Below are 21,276 nucleotides of genomic sequence, written 5' to 3'. Positions count from 1 at the left end.
ACGAGTATTAGTTGACATAAGTCACCTTTGACTTAGACTATCGCATTGAACTAATACGACCTTATTGTTAATAACTTGTTCAATCCAATTTCGATTTTGACACAAGGGAGAATATTATGTACAACAAGGTTTTAAGTGGTTAACCAATAACTGTATTGGAGCTTTTATAATTCTACAGATACCTACATAGCTTCGCATTGCATATCGTGATCACACATGATAGTAAGGTATGCGATTTCCAGTCTTATGTCGAAGCACTAAAGTTGATAGTAGCTGTCCCCTAACATTATCAATAGCAATATCATGTCAAGCCTTGGTTAAAGTCTTTCGATTCTTGAGATCGATTCGAAACTACGAAATGTATTCGATCACTGTCTAAACAATAAGTGGTTTTCGATTGGTTTAATTATTTAATTACATAATATTAATCGATTAATCGATAATGCCGTGGATAAACAAAAATGGCTGGAGTTCAAATATCGATTTACGTCAACTAGTGCTATGAACATAAAACAATTCTGTAATTAAAATACTTGTATATCTTAGCTTAGAAAAAAATATACAACACTCGTCTTGCCCACTTGCTTGATCGAGATCCGATAAGACTCTACTATAAATTGGCAACACTGTTCATAATTTTTTTTCTCCACAGACCGTGTCCGAAACTTGTAACAAAAAGACGATGAAATACGTATAGCGAGTTTGCAGTAATAAATTTAATTAGTCTCATCTGCTATTTATATAAAAAAACACGCAATTATAGGACAAGGATTACCGCGTATACAATTGTATATACACCAAGGTCTATTTCGTTCGCCAAGTCCAAGTAACACCTGCTCAGTATTACCATAGCAAAAAAGTGTAACTGCAAAAGACCGGCGACCTTGAAAAACATTTAACTACAAGTCTGTAAACTTTATTAGAAGCAATTAGTAATTCTATTATGCATTAACAATTTAACAGCTATATTTTTAAATATAATTACCTAGCGGTTTAATTTTTTTTTACAACTCCTCCACCCTAGTTGTCTAAAAAAAGCGTTGTTTATGATATTATTAACGTGAATTCATTAGCATTATACACCATTATTACGTATTTATCTTTACATTATTCAGCGGGATATTAGAATAAACCGGTTCCCCACCAATATTTATTCTTCCCTAATTCCGCCTTAATTAGGGAAGGTGTGAATTTCTTAAAGGCTTTGTGCATTTCAAGGGTGGGCCGGGTAGCGTCTTATCTCTTCGGATATCTCTGGCAGGATGCGGCCGGAATAGACAGAAAACATCAACCCGATCCACCATGTAATCGTCCAATTAAAGTCACAATTTTATGTAAATAAGTTTATGAAAGGATACGCGTTCAAATACAAAGCCTCGGGGAAAGGTGTTTGCCCATCACGCACTATACTAACGGTCGAAGGTCGTTCACTTTATTAGTGGGAATATTTAATCAATACCCGAAGTTTAAAACTGTTTGAATCATATCTTGACATTGTTATTTAATAGATTCTGTTTTTTTAAAGTAATAGTCTAACTAATATTACATATGCGAAAGTTTAGATGGATGTTTGTTAGAGTTTGTAGCCTAAACGACTGAACACACAGACTACTCACTTTTGTTTTTAATTCCACGCGGACGGAGTCGCTGGCGAAAGCTAGTGTTGTAATAATGGAACGATGTTCAACTATATATCTAGTAGGAACAACTGTAGAAGAATAATTATAATAACTTAACTCGTAAAAATATAAAATCGGCAAAAGAACGTTAGAAATTATTAGTTTCACTGTCTGAATTGTGCAGTTTAGTTGCACGTACAATTAATACTTTAAAGAAATAACGGTTATTGACTTGAAATTTTCAATTAACTATCGCTATAATATGTTATGTAGGTAAAGGGCGAGAGCGTAATCATACTTCATGATAATATTATAAATGAGATAGTTTAGATGGATGGAACGACTGAACGGATTTCGATGAAATTTGGTATGGATGTAGAGGATAGTCTGGAAGAACACATAGGCTACTCACTTTTGTTTTTTTTTTAATTCCACGCGGACGGAGTCGCGGGCGAAAGCTGTTATTAATTATGCAATCTCATCAATGTATTAATTACTTTGTTTTGCCTTTATTAACTGATCGAATATTACGTGCCAGGGGTAACTTTAAAAGAGTTTTGCAAGCAATTAATATTAATTGTTAATATTGAGAAATCATTTTAATAATTAATTAGTAACTGCATTAAATTAAGTAGTTTGAAGTATTTTAAGTTAAGTGATAGCTTAATTCACTCCTGATAGTCGCTGGTTGACTAATAACTTAGGACGTAAACGGTCAGGATTATTACATGCGATAATTCCGAACGCCTCACTTAGTCAATTGTCTTGCTATTATGATACAGAAATTTTACTACAATGATATATGCGAAAACTTTGATGGATAGTCTAATTCCTTTATATTATTTTTACCAATAAAACAATGTACCTTTGGGTATAGTCCAAATGCTTAAGAAATAAAAGTGAAAGATTTCTAAGATAAAATTTATCTTAAAGTGTCCATTCACATTGAGATGCGGTCTCTTGATACGTGACACTTTTTTCTCAATCTCTCTAAACGTTTTCTCATTTCAAGATATCACCTAAACAATGGCGTTGAACTATTAGATGTCACTTTGGGATAGAATGTAATTTAAGACAATGGTATAAAAATATCGTAACCGAACACTTTTAAAAGGAAAATAACAGGGAACATAGAGATACAATATGCTTGCTTACTTAATAAGCACATAAATATTATATGTTTAAAAACATAATAAACATATCAAAATATTAATTTCAATTTAAATTTTATCTTCAATAAAAGTAAATATAAAATAAATTACTCTTTAAACTAACTATATCTTTCAACACTTGTACAACATAAAAGAGCAAAATAAAAAAAAACGCTACAATCAACGACTGTGCATTAATTTAATCGATTGACTAACCTACCAAAGAACACTCACATAAAAAGAAACTAAATTAAAATACATTTATCTTAATAACAACGTTAAAAAAAATAATCGAAGCGTATAGTAAGAGGTATTTTTTTAAACAAATAGTCGAATTAATAAATCAAGAGCGGCAAACGAATCACAGCCTATCGGGACAATCTCGCACAAGGTACGAACCGCGGGACGACAGCCACTGTTAAACAAATTATTTTATTATTATCGATTTTAATCAACGCAATTAAGCCGGTGTTAAACCGAAGGAAAAATGTACATGATCGAAATAATTCGCATTACATTTCACTCGCGGAATGGAATGTACGAGGGCAGCTCGGCGTGACTCCTCCGTCTTATCAACGCATCTGTTATATTGTAATGCTTTTTCTTTAGCCGACTGCGTGAAAGGGATTAGACGTGAACAATGGCACTCCAACTATTCAGGGAGCATGTACGCTTCGAATCCGACCAGAGCTTAGGCAGCATTCTAAGCAATTACTGCATCTGCTGACAGTCCATCTAGACTACTATACTATAGTACGAGAAAATCGTATTCGATCTGATCTGTTTGTACAGCGTCAATTAATATCTAATTTTATTGAATCGTCTGCGTTTTAACAACAGATCAATAGCGTATTGACGTGTAAATATCGTTTGTGAACTACGGTCGGTATATTTTGCACAGTTCGCGTAGGCTTGGACATTCCGATTCGCGGAGTCGTATTCGCTTATCGCTCGGCCTTATCCACATTAGCAAGAAATACCGAATTATTTCGGTAATAGGGGTAGCCTTATCGTAAATTTAATACTTTAATGATGTCTGCTAAAGGGCCGACTTTGATAAAAAAGCTCGACGTTACCTGGCCGAGGCCGGCTTCACCCACGGTTACGAACTGGCTAACATGTCAACGATGTTTTTTGCCCGGCTGATGTCTTTAACGAAATTCATGTCATTGGGTCCGATTTCTCTAAGATTAACTTTTTTACATTATTTAACAAATAGATCGGGTCCTTATACGCTCGAATATTCAGTTACATGGTTTAACACTTAAAAGGGCTTAACGACGCTAACACATCCTGCGGGTTACGATAAAAAAAGACGACAAAAAGAGAATACTTCTCGTGTTTGTTTTTTAAAAGATGTCTGCGCGAGATAAGGTGCAGCGGCACTTTAATCCTGAGCCGTCCGATATTTGAAAAGGATATGACGACGAGTTTTTTCCGTGCGTTTTATCTAATAAGCACATATATGTAAGTGCGTAAGCAATAGTTGCGCTGGCGTTTTGTTCCCCAAGTCGTAGTGTTGATAAATGTGTGTGACACGCACCCACTAACAAAGTGTCGACGTTATCGGAAACGTTTTGCTACAAATGTAACGTATGTACTATTTGATAAACTCGTGCATCTAATAATCTATTCCACTTTTAGGTATTTACTGAGATATCATTCATTTATCGCATCTCGTAAACACACACGTTTTATTGTTGCAGTAGGTTAGTTAGCCGATCAAAGTACTACAACATTTATGTCATCTTCATATCACTTCGTTATATTATACTTGTTTGTGTTCATTTCCGCGTTCTCATTTGTGAACGATTCATTGATTTTTGTTATGCATTGTACATTGAGGAGGCACTCTAAAGTCGCTCAGTTCAAAGTAATATAATTAGCTATAAAGAGGCTAATTTCCAATAGATATAAGTATTCTAGATATCAATATTTGCAAGTACGTGCTTCAGATGCCCTCTTAGATTCATCGATTGCTCTCATACTTATCCATTTTCTAGGTCATTATAAATGCTCTCTAATATATAACGATTCGAGTCGTTTAAAACTTTTTAATAGACATAAATATGATATTACATAAATATGATATTACATATAAAATGAAATACAAAAAGAATATGGTTGCATTAAGCTACTACTAGCGCCACCTGTTAAGTTAAATACTAAATTCGATACTAGCTTTTCATTAATGCTATAAATTCTTACTTTAAAATACAATTACTAGAAATCATCAATCGCTGAAGTAAAAATAACTAAGATAATTGTTAATTAAATAGCAGAATAATATATCTGAGACGGTAGCAGGCCGGGTGAAGTCGGAAGTAGTGCGGTGTCCGCAAACTTTAGTACCTACTTAATGATAACACAAAGCTCACAATCTCACTAGATAGTTTAAATTCATTTTGCGCTCTGTAAACGTCTATATTATGCAGTGACTGTCACTTGTTATAAACGTCTGTATTGCGCAGAACATGAAACACCAATTTACATTAAACTCAGAAGCTGTATTTCCCAGCGGGTATTTGATAGGTAATGAAACTAAAGCATCCAAGACGTCGACTTCCATCGAATCTTGTGACTCTGCGTTTGTTTTAAAACTATTAAATGAAATATGTTGATACACAATAATAGTTAGATATCTTATTGAGTACTTTGGGTGATCTATTTGAACGTAACTGAAGTTTTTTGTGGGAATAATATATTGTAATTGTCATAAACACTTCATTTATATCCACCCAGTAACATTGTTTATGTATAATTCTATAATTACCAACAGAATGTTCGCAATTTGCTGACTTTAAAAATGCTTTTACTAAGTTATGAAATAAAAAATACATTACAATAGTAAAGAGATTTTAACAAAAAAAATCAAAGAAAAAATTCGATAAGGAATCCAAAATTATCAAAAAAGAAAATAACTAATAGAAGAGAGAGAGGAACTAATCAATTTTTTTTTAAAAAGATCAAGGTATAATTTTGTAAAACGAACTTTATAATCTGCAATTTGCTAAAGTGAACAACCAAATTTACTCTCCACGTCTTCAAATTAAATGAAAAAGAAAAACCAAACTAAGCTAAGACGGAAGTATGTAATTATCTTGTCATGATTACTAAACATTCTGTATGCAAGTTAAAAAAAAACCTAAGTTATGTTTGTATGTTATGTAGTTTTATAGGTTTGTAAATTATTGTCAATGGCGGCAGTATATAAATTACGTCTGATTGAATCATTTTAATTTTATTACTAGTATTGATTCACATATTACCTGTTACTATTAATAATCATATATCTATACGTAGCGCAAGTTTAATTAATAATTAATAACTATGCAGGGTATTGTAGACTTGCGGGGTCTCGGCGTTTAACGGCTTCAGGATTACCTCAATAATTCCCTCGGCACAATAAATGTTTTAGTAGCGAAGCGAGGCGCGGTACAGTAGATCGAAATTTTCTAGTAGCGGGTAACATGGCGCGCTGTGTGCTTGTTAAGGTTGACACCGAAGCCATATCTCTAACGGGCGGGTCACAGCTCGTCGTGACTTCACCACGCTTACGTACATACCGCACACTATTTACCTTACAAAAGGTTAAAACGTCTCATATTCAAATTATCTCACAATTTACTAAACAAACTCGTTAACTAAAAGCTTTTCAACAGTTATTAGAGTTTAACGTCACTGCGGATTAATATAAAAGATTTATAATCGAAAATAACATATCTCTTCCGGTAATATCCTATAATAACAAGGTAAGGACACAAAAGTTTTAATTCTTATTCCCTTTCAACTGCCTGTCAGAGTTGTATCATAAGCGGTCGACTGGCATTTCTCGGTTTCTAATCCTATTGAGAATACAACAATTGTTAGTCCGTTGAAGACCATTTTTCATTCCAATGACAAATATTTAGAAAGTTATTTATATAAACGTATGAATTCTTGCCAAGCTCAATTAAGAAGGACATACGTGCCCGGGTCTCGACTGTTGCTTTGTGTTTAGATATTAGACGGATGTTTATTTTGCGACCGCGACATCCATTCAGGTAGTCCGGCGAATAAATCTATTATAACAACAATATGCCAACCCCGATCCCTATTGTCGGCGTTCGACAATCCCGAGTCGCATCCCATTATTGCACTGATGCATAATCTAATTCCTTCATATGCATCAAAAGGGTTTCGGTGCGTGACCGATTTGCGTACGGATCATCAACGCTGACGAGGCTTAGGATACGCCCATGGTCTACCCCTTCGACTCGTTAAAAGTTCATTTATAACTCGACGCTTTACTGAATCCGTACTACATATTTATACTGCTTTGCCTTGCGATTGTGTGCTGTGCGTTCGGAGGCCTCCTATTTCTCAGATGTCTGCAACTGCGAATGGTTAAACGCGCCATAAAGGCATTTCAAAATTTACAACTTACAGAGCACCATATCGACAGCCTCCAACAGTCCGCCGCCGGCGCGGGCGGGGGTGAGCGGCGGGGGCGCGGGCGGTGCGGGGGGCGCAGCGCGGCCGAGCTCGCCCGCCGCCGCGCCGCGATGCTGCGACACCGGCCGCCCTATATTTCAAGACCCTATCACAGGACAAACAGTGTGCTCGTGCCAGTACGAGTTCCTCAACTATCAGAGGCTAGCTTCGGGGGTACCGTTGTCGATGTACAGCGCGCCCTACTCGGAGGCCGCCGCAGCGACAGCCGCCACCGCCGCCGGTATGGCCGCATACTTCCCCGCACTCTCCGCTGACCAGCCGCCGTTCTACACTAACACTGTAAGTACAAACACCGCTACACGGTTTATATGTACATCAATTACATATGTTATATGATACGGTTTACTTTTATTACTTGAACCCTACGGATATTGACTTTGACATTCCAGCTTTAAGTAAAATCATTAATAAAATGTATATATTTAAGTACTACAATAAAAGGACTATAACATTCAAGAATAATACTGGTTAAATAACCAATAATTTGTAAAAACTAGTTATGAATACTCCCTACATTACATAAAACAATAACAATAATACAACAATTGTACAATCGTTAAACAGAACTTACATCAATATAGAGTTGTCATCACAGAATTAATATTTACAATCATATACAATGATAGTATTAACAACTTAATCGCACAAATGACAGGCTACTAACTAATTAGATCTATTACAGTTAATGTGACACCGGTCCAAGACGAGTCGGTTATTAAATGGAACGGATTATGAATTCTCAGTTGAGAAGCTTACTGTTTATTTTTTATTCTCCGGTCCCATCATAAAAAGTATTACCTTAAAATAATTAGGACCCGATGTCAAAATAGTACGCTACAGAGGCAGCTATAAGAATCATTCACAACTTTAAGTAGTCGCAACAATAAGCTTTACTGCACAAAGAATACGTATAAATTAAATTCGTAATCCGATGACGTATGTTCACCTGTATATCATCTCGAAAAAAGGTTGTTTCCTACCTCGCTGCGGCTTAATAACTTAATGCGTTTAACAATTTCTTTCTTAGAGATTAACATTTTTATATAGCTGGCCTTTAACAAAGTACAAACAGTAGTTATTCATTTACAATTTACGAGCATCATTTTTTTTATTGCCAATATACATGTAACAGGTCTAACAAAGCATAGCTTCTTTACTCAATACCATTTTTATGTAATAAAATTGTACGAAAGTCCTCTAGGCATAAAGTTATAAAACAGAGTTGTGGATTAAGAGTTACCGCCGCGCCGCTCCGACCGCGTGTGGGTGACTTTGAATGATAATGATCATAACAACATAAAAGTAGCCACGGATCGTAATATATGACGTGTAGTAAAACTTTGGAGGAAGGTGTTAAAAGGTGGGGCCGTGAACGTGTCTCGGCAGATGATTCAATCATTCATGTAGATATGATCGTATATCATCGGTGGCGAAAGTGTTAAACCGAGCCGTGTCTATGAATGGAGAATCCTGGTCCTTCGTTTTTTATTCCTTCAACTTTTTTTTTCTCACAACTTATTTCCGACTTAAATCTTAGAAGATATCTTCGGCGCGTCATTACTTTTTATTAATAATATCGTACGCAATAATTTTACAAAATCAATATTTTTGTCAGTCGCAAATAAAATTCTAGCGTAGAAAATACTCTTTGAAAACATTTGTTTTGATTCCAATCCGTCCGCTCCACACATGTGGCACCATCGCAGGATGTAGACTGTAACGTAACGTATTGAAAAAAAATATAATTTATAGTTCTAATGAAGCGACCCGAAAATAAATCTCAGTATCACTAACGGCTCTTAATAGATTTGTGGTGAGATGCCCGTATATTATGAAAACGTTTTGATATAACGACATTTTGACAAATTCATGTGTGAATATAAAAATAATGATTGTTTTATTCAAACGGCTGTTCTATTCATAGTTTGGTAAATTTGTACAAAGACGAGCTATCATCCGCAAACTTCGTTAGCGCAAATTTGGACCACATTTTGGACATTTGATATTACAAACAGACACTCCCATTTTAATATATGCTAAAGGTATAGATTTATTTCCCAATACTAGAAATATTCAAAACAATCATTATAAAAATGTAATAATTTACACTTATTCCGGTCTCACAATCACTTATATCAATCTCATCAAAATTCCTATAGAAATTAACTGTTTTAAAATAAATTTTATGTACCATAAATACCTGTTGATATTACTAAAAATATAAAAAAAATCGAAAGTTTAGATGAATGGATGGATGGATGTTTGTTTGAATTTATAGCCTAAACGGCTGAACGGATTTCGATGAAATTAGGTATATTATAGATATAGAGGATAATCTGGACGAACACATGGCTACTAACTTTTTTTTTTCAATTCCACGCGGACGGAGCCGCGGGCGAAAGCTAGTTACAAAAAAACACTAAGTAAATGATTGTGACAATCAACAATATCTCTTGATATTTACATGAATATCGACCGACTCATGCTAGCGTGCTCTCCGCAACATTGATCGGATTATAAACATGTTTCTAACATAAAAATATACCTAGCTGATATAATTAATGCAGATTGAATTACGGCACGGTTCCATTAAACCACCGATGTTGATATTAATAAAGATTATATATTTTATTTCTTATTATTTTCTTACAAGAACATTTTCTTTAGTTAGTTGTCAATATATCATTACATACGCTTGTAGTATTAAAGTCGAATGGTAATTTCTGTTTGCTTTCAAACATTGCTCTATTTATGTTTGATTCCCTTAACGATTACTTCTGTTTTTATTTTACCTGCAATTTACAACTAACGGAGTAGTTAAGACACTATAAGTACTTAAAAATTACTTAGCTTCTCGATTTATTTCATGTCGTTAAAACTCAATGAACGTTGTAAACTTATAGAATGCAATAAGAGTTTGAAATTAGCAAATCTATGTGTGCTTCTCCGCGGCAAACGGTCAAATATCGCGTCCCCTAACAATAAATCCGAATAACAGATTCGCGTCACAGCTTAGTACGATCATTTGAAATAACAGAAAACTGGAATTATATCAAAAAGGTCGCAGCAACAAAGAGGACAGCGCGACTGGATTACGCTGTCGTACTTGAGTAAAATTTATTATCGGATTTTCGATTCGGCCACCAATGAAGTTGTTGGGACAACAAAATCTTTTGATAGATTTATCCTGGATGACCGCTTTAGGAGTCGCCCCTGAGGTATTTTTAATGTATCGCTATAAATTTTTGATTCGTCCGCCAATGTCCGGTTGCATTTTACCATATAAAAGCAGACTAATAATAACTTTATACGTTATTGCATTCATTACCAGCGCAACAGTTAATAAAACAATTGAATAGTTACCTACCGTTCATGCAATAGCTTCGGCTGATTACTATCTAAATAATTTTCTATGTAGAACAAAGGACGACGACAGTACGATAAGATTTATATCGAAGTACTTATTTGTTTGATTATTTTATAAAACACAGAACGAACACACTTCATGCACAATCTATAAACAAATATGTTATAAAGAGCGATAGTAAAAAGCAGTCAAAGCTCCCCACCGCACCAGTCTGCATTAATATAATTATGTCGAGACGTATCAATAACAAGACACTAAAAAACACAGGCATTTCTCCTCTGAAAGATGATTGATGCGTGAGTCAGATATCTATAGCCATTAAATAATAATAGTTAAGACGAAAGGATCGGAGCGATCGATCAAGAAATCAATCCGACTAGAGCGAGCTCATAATGGATTATTTTAAAGCTACTGGAAATGTGAAAGCAGATTTAATAAACTAATTTACTGAGATTATTTGCTTTATTCGCTGACAAGTGAACGTCTAATTGAAAAGGGTTATGAAGCACGGTAACGTTTTGAATATTAAAGAGAGAGAATGTTTGTTAAAGTCACGATTGTGCCACATACTGTGTTTGACCTCTTGTGATCTAATTACCAGATAATACACAAGCTGTATACATTATCGTAACCTCACTTTGTCGTTTACTGTTTCATATTCATGTTTAGGTAGTCAACATTTTTGTTTATTCTCAATATATTTGACATAGTTTTCTTCCATCTACAGGCTGCAGGAATCGAGTTGAAGGAGAACTTAGCTGCGAGTGCTGCCAGCTGGCCGTATCCCACAGTTTATCACCCCTACGATGCGGCATTTGCTGGATACCCTTTCAACGGGTGAGTTTTTATTATCATTTCAACTACAAAGTGTTTTAAAATATCCGTTACTTCAACGACCGCGTATAAAACATCACGAAACGAACGTATAAACAAAAAATAATTCGATTCTAGAACAATAAAAAGTATAATCTAACTTGTTTTTGTCAACATGTGTAGTCGGCGGAATTTTATTAACATAAAATTATTTCAGAATTGATAAGTGGGAATAAAAGAGCTAAACGGACGCATGCGGGAATGAAAAGATAGTTGTAAATATTTAACGAGGTGCCGAAGTGCGAATGACAAAAGACTGCGCGGCGGTTCCATGAATTATTAGCGCTACTAATAGCACGCGTACAATACCGTTGCACTCTCGGATAGCTGTCCACTTTATTCAATATTAACGTTGCTCACGGGTATTCCCAATCCGTAGCTCCCACTGACAGCGCTCGAGAGTTTAGAGCTTGGCATAATTAATTTTTGAGCGAGTTACTGAAGCGGCAGGCCCGTACGGTATTGGACTCTCGGCGTTTTTAATGGACAAGTCCCGACGCCGCGCCGGCAATATCGACGTTCGTTTTAGACGTGCAAATCTACAAAAGAAGTAAAAACATTTTACAATGCCAATGGAGTGCAGTCCATCAACTGCGCGCAGTGAACGTTAAGGAAGACGAGCATGTCACTATAACGGACCGAATTATGCAACATCGCAGCTGCGCTTCGTTGAATTTGTTTATAATAAAGTTCAATATAATTTTGTTGAATTCATTATTGCATAAAGTCGTTCATAAACGCAAAGGAAACATTATCAACGTTCACACACATGTAGGTAGATTTGATATAGACAACACTCTTATGTAAGGCGATAGCGGTAAATTGTAAAGGTTACAGAACATGAGTTTATTAGATATGAATATTGTATCAGATTATCGACACTGTATCGGTGTTTGTCGGCAAAACGAACATGTCGCTAACATGGCGTCGACGCCTAATGCGCAATCACTATCGATCAACATTTTCGAAACATTATCTTCTCGGCCCGAACTCGTCTCAAATAAAAATAAATATTAATAATACTTTAAACGTACGCCTGAGTAGAAATTGATTTTTTTATATGTTATTATTTATTTATTAATAAAATAATTATAATATTCAATTTATTCAAAGCTTACTAATGCGCCGGACATTTCAAAGGTAAGCATTTTATTAAATTTCAATCAATGGTAAATAATTGTTCAAGATTCGAAAAAGGTAGATAATAACGAAACAAATGCGGGTTCTTTGCATTCACAAATATTGAAAAGAACAAGTCAATAAACAAAGAAAAACATCACTTTCAATATAAAAGTAACATTAACCAAGTAATGATAAACGAAAAGAAAAATTAGAAGAGAAACCCGTAGTGTGTTCTTTTCCTATTTTAAGATTCTTTCAACTACAGTAGATAACTTATGAATTCTGTCAAATATCTGTAAAACGGTGGTTATCAAAATGATAATTTTATAAGGAAAACAAAGCTATTACGGATATAATTTTTAGACTAAATTTAATTATAAACAAAATGTAAATACATTTTAAGGACGTTCTCTACCATATTTTATCTTCTAATTTCTTAATACGAACATAATGCAAGTTATAAGTAATCATTACGAAGTATAAAGTTATTATGCTTTTTAGATATTAACGGCGTCGAAGCAAAAAAAACGGTCTAGCATTTACGGTATCATGGCTAAAGCGTCTCAACACATGCGAGCCGACTAAACACTAACATGTTTTTCCAGCCTTTTTTATGTCAATTATTTGTTTCACGCCGTGTATACTGGGGCGCTTTTTTGTTAAACATAGCATCAACTATAGGGAATGATTACTTAAATGTGCTTTTCTTGAACTACGCGTGAATGGAAAATCTATCGGCCGTCACACTTACGTTCACACGTCTCTGTCGGGGTTTTTTCCAAGCGCCGACGTTATTTTACAATTATAACGATTTTCGCTTCAATTAATATTAGGTTACACGATTTTTGTACATTGTTGTCATGTTATCTTTTTGTTAATCCGTACAAAAACATGATTAACAGCAGTTAGGTTTACGCGTCGCCGGTCACTACACGCAATTATAGAAACGCTAATTGACGATTGCGAATAACATATCGTAATGCTTTAATTAAATTCAATACAAATACAATGTGGGGTAACTAAGCAATTAAAATTAGATGTTACCACTACACAATATTTTTTGATTTATGGAACTACGAAAGAATATATACCATGATTAAATCTCCTAAAACATGGAAAATATTACGTAGAAATATAATATTACCATACTTAATTATTGTCCTTTGCATTCCAATAATAAATAACATTTCTTTGTATCTATCACTAGCTGTTCCCGTGCGGCTTCATCTGCATGAAATTATGAAAATTTCAAATTATTATTTACATTTGTCAAATGTCAAAATGACATGACATGATGACAAACCATGGTTATCTTACTTCCTTGATGTTGGCAGCAACTTATGGTCTCTTTCCCACAGTAGGGTTTTTATCCAAAATGTTTACCCCCTAAGTTTAATGGCGCCAAAATATATAGCCTAAAGCGTGAAATAAGTGTAGGGCTGTTTATTAAAAAAAACATTATTCAACAATATGCTGTAATTGCTGACATCTTAGGCAACAAAGAAGTGTGTGTTTACGCTTTATTATAATAGATAGATAGATTGACAATACTAGTATTTTGTTGAGTTTTAATTTATGTTATTAATTATTTAAGCAATTTGAATATTTTGTATGGTACAAAATTAAACGTCTAACTTAACATATACAAGGCATTAAGTTTATATACGACGACATTAAATTCTATTCACAATTACACAGACGTCATAAAGTAATGAATAAATTCATCTATAAAATATGAAATAAGTTATTCCTATTTCAGCTCTCATTTCTAACATCAACTTGTATATTTTTAATAACTTTATCTGTACAACTTTGATATCGTTTAATGAACTTGTTAATTTATTCCGCATGAATTTTCATTTTATTCAAACGAGAACAAAATAGAATGTTATAAATAATATCGTAAAAATTAATTTTTAACGCCGCCGTCACAACATATTTTGATGAGTTGATATAATCTGTAACTATATATAAAATATCCTATTTAATATGCTTCGGTTATCATCCATCCCTATTCCTATGTCATGCAATTGGTCGTTATCGTCATCATCTCCCCTACCTATCTTCAAGGAGTTTTCGTCCTCCAAATAACTCTATCATCCGACTTCTCAGTCATCACTCCCTTTTTGATCATGTTGCCTTACACGCAATCTATCCATATCTTTCTAGGTCTACCTCCACCGGTGTACCTCCACACTACTCCATGTTATTCTTTTATTCCTTAATTTCTCTACCACTGTGGCTATTCTCAAACATTCTCTAATATACACTATCTATCTAATCTAACTAATATTATAAATGCGAAAGTTTAGATGGATGGATGTTTGTTAGAGTTTGTAGCCTAAACGGTTGAACGGATTTCAATGAAATTTGGCATAGACGTAGAGGATAGTCTGGAAGAACACACAGGCTACTTACTTTTGTTGTTTTTAAATCCACGCGGACGGAGTCGTGAGCGAAACATACGGAAGATCATATGTAGAATATTATACGAAGAACATTGTGAAGTTGTAAATAAAGCCACGTATATGAACGCGTGTTGTTGCACGATATCCGAACAGCGATCATTGAATGCTAAGATCTTGATTTCTTGACAGGTTCGTTGATTCCACCTTTACATGTACGTTAGTAGTATAATGCAATTCAAACTTACCGTAGGCTTGGAATTCCAAAAGTTCTGCGCAATTATTTTAGTCATTACAAAAATGTTTTCGGCGCGGCTTAACATATCTGCGTTCTTCACCCGCAAAAGGTTTTTCTACGATAACATGCGCTCGGAATTAACCACGAGCCTCAGTAAAGTTTGAATATTATTATACAACGTTCGGTACCGGTTCTTATCAACGCCGATCATAGTACTATTAGTCGACTCTCAAGAAATCTAATTTTAATTAGGTATTTGTTTTTCAACGTAATTATGTTGTTATACGAACTCTTGTATTAACCTAATTTTAATTTTTTTTAATTAATAGATTGAAGATTTTTAAAATAGTATTATATCTTCATTTATTAGTATCCAACATATAAAAAGTAGTAAATAGAAATTTTAATAAAAAGACAGAGAAAAAGACCAAAGTAAAAAGTGATATAAATATGCTATTAATTTTCATATATGAGCGACACTACATTAAGAGTGTGCGCACATCCTTGATTCAAACTATCACACAGTTGTGTGTATAAACAGTTGTTTAGTCGTGCTTTGATTCCTATGAACTTATGTGGACCTCCACAAAACTAAACAGTTGAATTAGCTGCGAAACAATCGACAAACGACAATCACACGACAGTTTTGTGACAGTTTAATCAGAGATGTGCGCCTGCTCTTAGAATACAATACAGATATTTTCAATATAAGAGTTTTTAACGTATTTATCAAAAAAATGTTTTCTGTTGATATTTAGATAATGAATACGGTTAGGTAAATTTTATTTAACAATTGCAATAAAATACAAAGTTGCCTGTTTATATTCTATCGGATAGAAACAAGATAATGTACTCATATTTGACAATGTCAAACTTTATAATCTCTAGATGGCTTTATGTATATACTAGCTTTCGCCCGCGACTACTCCCGCTTGGAACCAATGAAAACAAAAGTGAGTAGCCTATGTGTTCTTCCAAACTATCCTCTACATACCAAATTTCTTCAAAATCCGTTCAGCCGTTTACACTACAAACTCTAAAAAACATCCATCCATTAATCCAAACTTTCGCATTTATAACATTAGTTTGATTAATAAGACTTTTAATTATTTCATAGATGCTTTTCTAAACTTTAACATAAGAAACCTCAGAAACAAACTTGCGTTTCAATTGCGTCGGTTTCCAAGTAACTTCTGTCGAAAGGAATAAAAACTTGTAACAGGAACAAAGCAAAAACGAGCTGTCAGATCTATACTTCCCTAAGGAAACGGTCACAGGAAGATATAACTTTTTTAAAGTTAGAATCCATATTCAAATATTTCGTTCTCTAGGGAGCTATAGTAGGTTATGTCAAACTTTTTATAGAACACATTGGATGACGTAAGTCTTAGATATTTTCACCGCAGACCGATTCATTGACTTTGTTCTTTCAGTATCTCTGTGAGAAAGAGAGATAAGATGTTTATGTGAATGTTTTCGGCAGTGCGAACTCATTTAGAAACATGTTTTACATACGTTTGAAGTTATCGTTAATTTTCAATGATTGTAACAATAAGGTTATGTACACTCGCGACTTAGTCAAATTTCATATTCTAGATCTGATATTGAATTTCGGACACGCTGACTTATTTGATACCTTTTCCTTGAAATTTATTATATGCTCCAATATCAGTTGAAGGTAGAATTTATAATATAAATCAGTTTGTATTAGTGAGAACTGAAACAAATTCTGCTTATATCAAAACATATTAGAACGTTTATAAAAATAGAACTAAACAACAATTACGTATTGTATTTTAATTGCGTATTTTTTCGTTTTTTAATATTCAAAACTTTTTAAACATTATATTTCAAAGACAACTTATGACAAAAAAATTAATTAAATCGATGTCCACCGAAAGGATGTCATCAATTTCTTCATTCAAAATCTTCAGCGTTTTAAACATTTAGGTCACATACAAAACTTCGGCACCAACATAATTCAAAATGCAGACATCGATTGCTATTAAAAAAGAATATTCACAGATAGAATACCAGAGTACATTGCGACGGTTGGTCCCTAATAATGTAATAACGCGTCGAAAAATGGAGTCCCCAGTGAGATGGTCGCGCCACGAGCCATAGCGGGCGGGTTCCGTTAGCCGCAGTGGTCAGCCGCCGCGTCGCCGCCGCGTGACTTGTGTCCCAACCATCGGCGACGCTTCCGCTCTCCGCCGACATAATTACAAACGGAAAATTCAACTACACCATACATAACGTCCAAAACGAAATTCGAAGAAACGGCGGCCACGAATCGAGTCATCGTGACACCCCAATGTGCACCAAAATGCGTCGGATTAAGAGCGAAAGTCGATCAATTTTGTGACGTTAGAGACTCTCTTGTAACTCTTGGTAAGACTAAATCGGTAAGGATGCGACTCACGTAGCAATCTATTTGGCCCCCACCCGATTCGATATTGTGCACACAAAGTAACGATTACTCATGCCCGCCGAAGTTTATTTACGACAGGAAGAAATTGCGATTGTATCCTCTTAATGGTTATAACTTCCCAATAAGATGGCGCCCGTCGGTATTTGTTTGACCAAATAGTTAATTATCCAATCGACTCTCGTTTATGGCAATGTTAAAAAGATGCATTTTGTTTTATTGCCAATTCACGCTAATATGTGAAATGATTCGCTAAAATGACAACAATCGAAGATATGTAAATTATACTTCAAGAGATAAACAATTCCACGGTTAATTTCAATCAAGTTCTTTTATTACTTTTAACGAATTTTAAACTAAATACCTTTAGATATCATTACAAGTTACCTACCCTAAAAAGTTTGATCAGTTTTAGTTGTAGTCAATAATATTAAAACGAAACCACTAAAGTTTCTATCCAAAGTTAATATTTCATATTAAAAAGAAAAGATTTAACCTAAACAAAAAATAGTAAAGATTCTACTTAATTTCGCAATAAAGAATTGACACTCGATTTTAATCCATACTCTAATTGTTGTTCTTTGTAGAAGTCAAGTCTAGCATAAGATTTCCGTAAACATTTCTATACAACGTGGTCTTCGTGTAAAATGCCTGAGGTTGGACTGTTCAGTGATGCGTCATCTGGAATATGATGGAACGTGGTGGCACAATAAGGGCCTGCCAGCACGTACCCCGCGTGCTCTGTGTGGCCGCGCCGGTCCGGACATGATGTCACTCGTCCACACTCGCGCAAGCGGCTTGTACTGACACCCTGCCCGCTCCGCCTATAGTCACAGCACACAGTTAATCGAGGATACGTGTACAGACAACGATTTACAGCACAAAGTGCCAGTCCTCCCGTGTATTACCAATCTATGGAACAATAAAGAGTACGCGCGTTCGCATATAAATGAGCGGTGTCGTATGCAGGCAGCGCCGCGTGTGCCATTAGTAAGCGACTCTCGGTTCGGAGTAATTGACCGACGAGCTAATTTCATTCTAGGCGCATTGGTCGCTTCCTCTTTCCTTTTTCCTATCGGTCAGCGACTACCACGAGGCGAAATGCAGTCGCCACGAGTCATGTTCGAACTTTACACTTCACGTTTAGGGTTTTAATTTTGATACCACTGTTTACTTAAGGTCGATATATGAGTATCGCCTAATTTTTTAATGTTGCCATAACAAAATCTACAAGAAAGCTTAATGTAATTTTTTATATTAAGAATGAAAAGCAATAAACAAATGTGTCGAGAAACGCTATTATGTTACTGTTATTTTACTAAAAAAATAATTAAACAATTTTACAAGTGAATTAAATCGTAAGAAGGTTACACAATTACTTAACACATGCCATTACCTTCCTATTCGTATAACTTATCAAACTTTAAGTGCTTTAGCTTTTTGAAATACTTTTAAGCGCACGTTAAAAAGATAAAACGGTCATAAGGTGGCAGGTGTTGAATTATCAAATTAGGGCTAATTAATACTGTGATAATATTTTATTGGGATTATTCTATGTAAAATTTTATTACTGATTTAATGTATTGGCAACCTCATAACAATCAGTTTACGGTTTAAAATCCCTTCGCGATGTAATAGAATATTTCAAATTATAAGTATTTATATTAAGCTTGTTGAATATTAATGTCAAATTCATTGTCACTATACACACGTTAGATACGATGTCGCTTTCCGTCTGTGTCACTGTGCAAAGGTTTTATTGTGTAATCTTACTAACATTGTAAAGGTTTAGATGGATGGATGTTTGTAAGAGGTTATAGCCTAAACGGCTGTACGGATTTCTATGAAATTTAGCATAGATGTATATGATAGTCTGAAAGGACACATAGTCTATTCACTTTAGATTTTATAATTCCACGCGGACGGAGCCGCAGGCAAAAGCTAGTTGTTATTTAATTTATATTAAAATTGAGTAAAACAATATTATTCATTTACTATTAAGTATTTTTATCAGAATTCCAAAAGCAGTATGACTTCAAATTAATATCAAATTAATTCTTATAGTGTAACCAAAGAGATATTAAAAGTAAATAACGTATTATTTTATAAGATTTATAACTACGCGGGGCATGCTTTAGGACTTCCAACATGACTTACGAGTAGTATGTCTTCTAAAATTCTTTTTAATTGCTGTCAGTATTATAGAAAACCTATTTTTTTATTTGTAAGTGAAGAGAAGTTAGTAATAATTATGAAGTCATCTTGTTATAAGTTAATTCAAAGAAAACTCTTATCAATATAACTTGTCCTTAATTTTTAAACGATCTCTTGCGACATGCCCTATATCAGGAAGTACCTAATAATGAAGATGAAATGTTTGTTTGTTAGTAACTATAATTTCTTTTATATTACTGAAACTACTGATTTTTATTATATCTGTAACTTTTTAAGCGCAAATGTATAGATGTAAGAGAAATATGTTTTGACAATACATAAAATTATCACCATTTTTCAGTACTCAAAAGCATTTAAATCCGGGTCTCATATTGCATAACGTAATTCTGCAAATAAAATGTTACTATCTTCTTGCAAGAATATCTTTTACTTAACCAAAAAGTCATTGATAAGAACTAAAAGAAATATTTATGTTTACTTAAAACATTGAAATAAGAGATACGATAATATTCATATGTTATTTCTCTTTGAATGCCAATCATATATTTACTCCATCTTAATAACTATGTTTATTGGATACATAATTTAGGAGAATTCTAGTCAGGTATTTCGAAAAAAATTCTAAATTACAGGATTCTTAAAGCTCAAGCTATCTGCTATTATTTATTCCGATACAAAATTAATAACACATTCAATTTTATGTAATTGAGAGTGTGATAATTAAAGTACTAATTTGTATCGTTTGTTCCAATTATTTGATGTTACGTCACATGAGTATTAATTAACTTGGCTGTGAACTGACACGAAATAATCTTATTCACGCGTCAATAGCATACGTTAAAATATCGAACGCTTGCACAATAGGGGCCCAGTTTTGTAACGGTTGCGAAACAATGCCTCACAACCGCATAAAATTCAATGTTCATATTGATATCAATAATATGTAGGCAATAAATCGAGACTTGACCCTTGCGATAACCGGTGAAGACACTTAGTTTTCACTAGTTTATACGCTCTACATATGACTTCTTGTGAGGTCCAGACTACGTATCGTCGCTTGGTCGGCGCCAACGCACCCGACGCAGCGACAAACAACTAACATGTTACACTTTACTTATTGACTGGCGAATAAATCGACTCATAGGAAAATGTTATACCTCCTTAGAGATCTCTCAAGTTGTAACTCTTTTCTTCGGAATAGCAAATGTCGATCGACATCTCCCCCGTGAGAATTATACCTCGATAAACCTACAGAGGCCCGTTAACAAATTGGAACATTTAGGATCGTGTTTCGATATTGGTGCTTAAACTTGAAGCGGTATTTAAATAAGTTTAACAAATTGTAATTATCTCTAAGTGGTATTATTACATTAAAAATTAACTTTCGCCCGCGACTCCGTCCGC

At 34.4% G+C, this 21,276-nt stretch overlaps 1 protein-coding gene across 1 annotated transcript in view; it reads left to right on the top strand.

The window, feature by feature from the left end:
- The window catches only part of LOC106109508 (homeobox protein caupolican), a 44,198-nt gene that overhangs the window by 13,911 nt on the left and 9,011 nt on the right, over positions 1–21,276 (top strand). The window contains exons 2-3 of the mRNA XM_013291029.1: positions 7,199–7,543; positions 11,359–11,468. Coding sequence (XP_013146483.1) covers positions 7,199–7,543; positions 11,359–11,468 — 455 coding nt within the window. The remainder of the gene's footprint in view (positions 1–7,198; positions 7,544–11,358; positions 11,469–21,276) is intronic.

Source organism: Papilio polytes, unplaced genomic scaffold, assembly GCF_000836215.1.
Source record: "Papilio polytes unplaced genomic scaffold, Ppol_1.0 DF821288.1, whole genome shotgun sequence".
NCBI classification, from domain to species: Eukaryota; Metazoa; Arthropoda; class Insecta; order Lepidoptera; family Papilionidae; genus Papilio; species Papilio polytes.
This window is presented reverse-complemented; position numbering and strand designations above follow the sequence as displayed.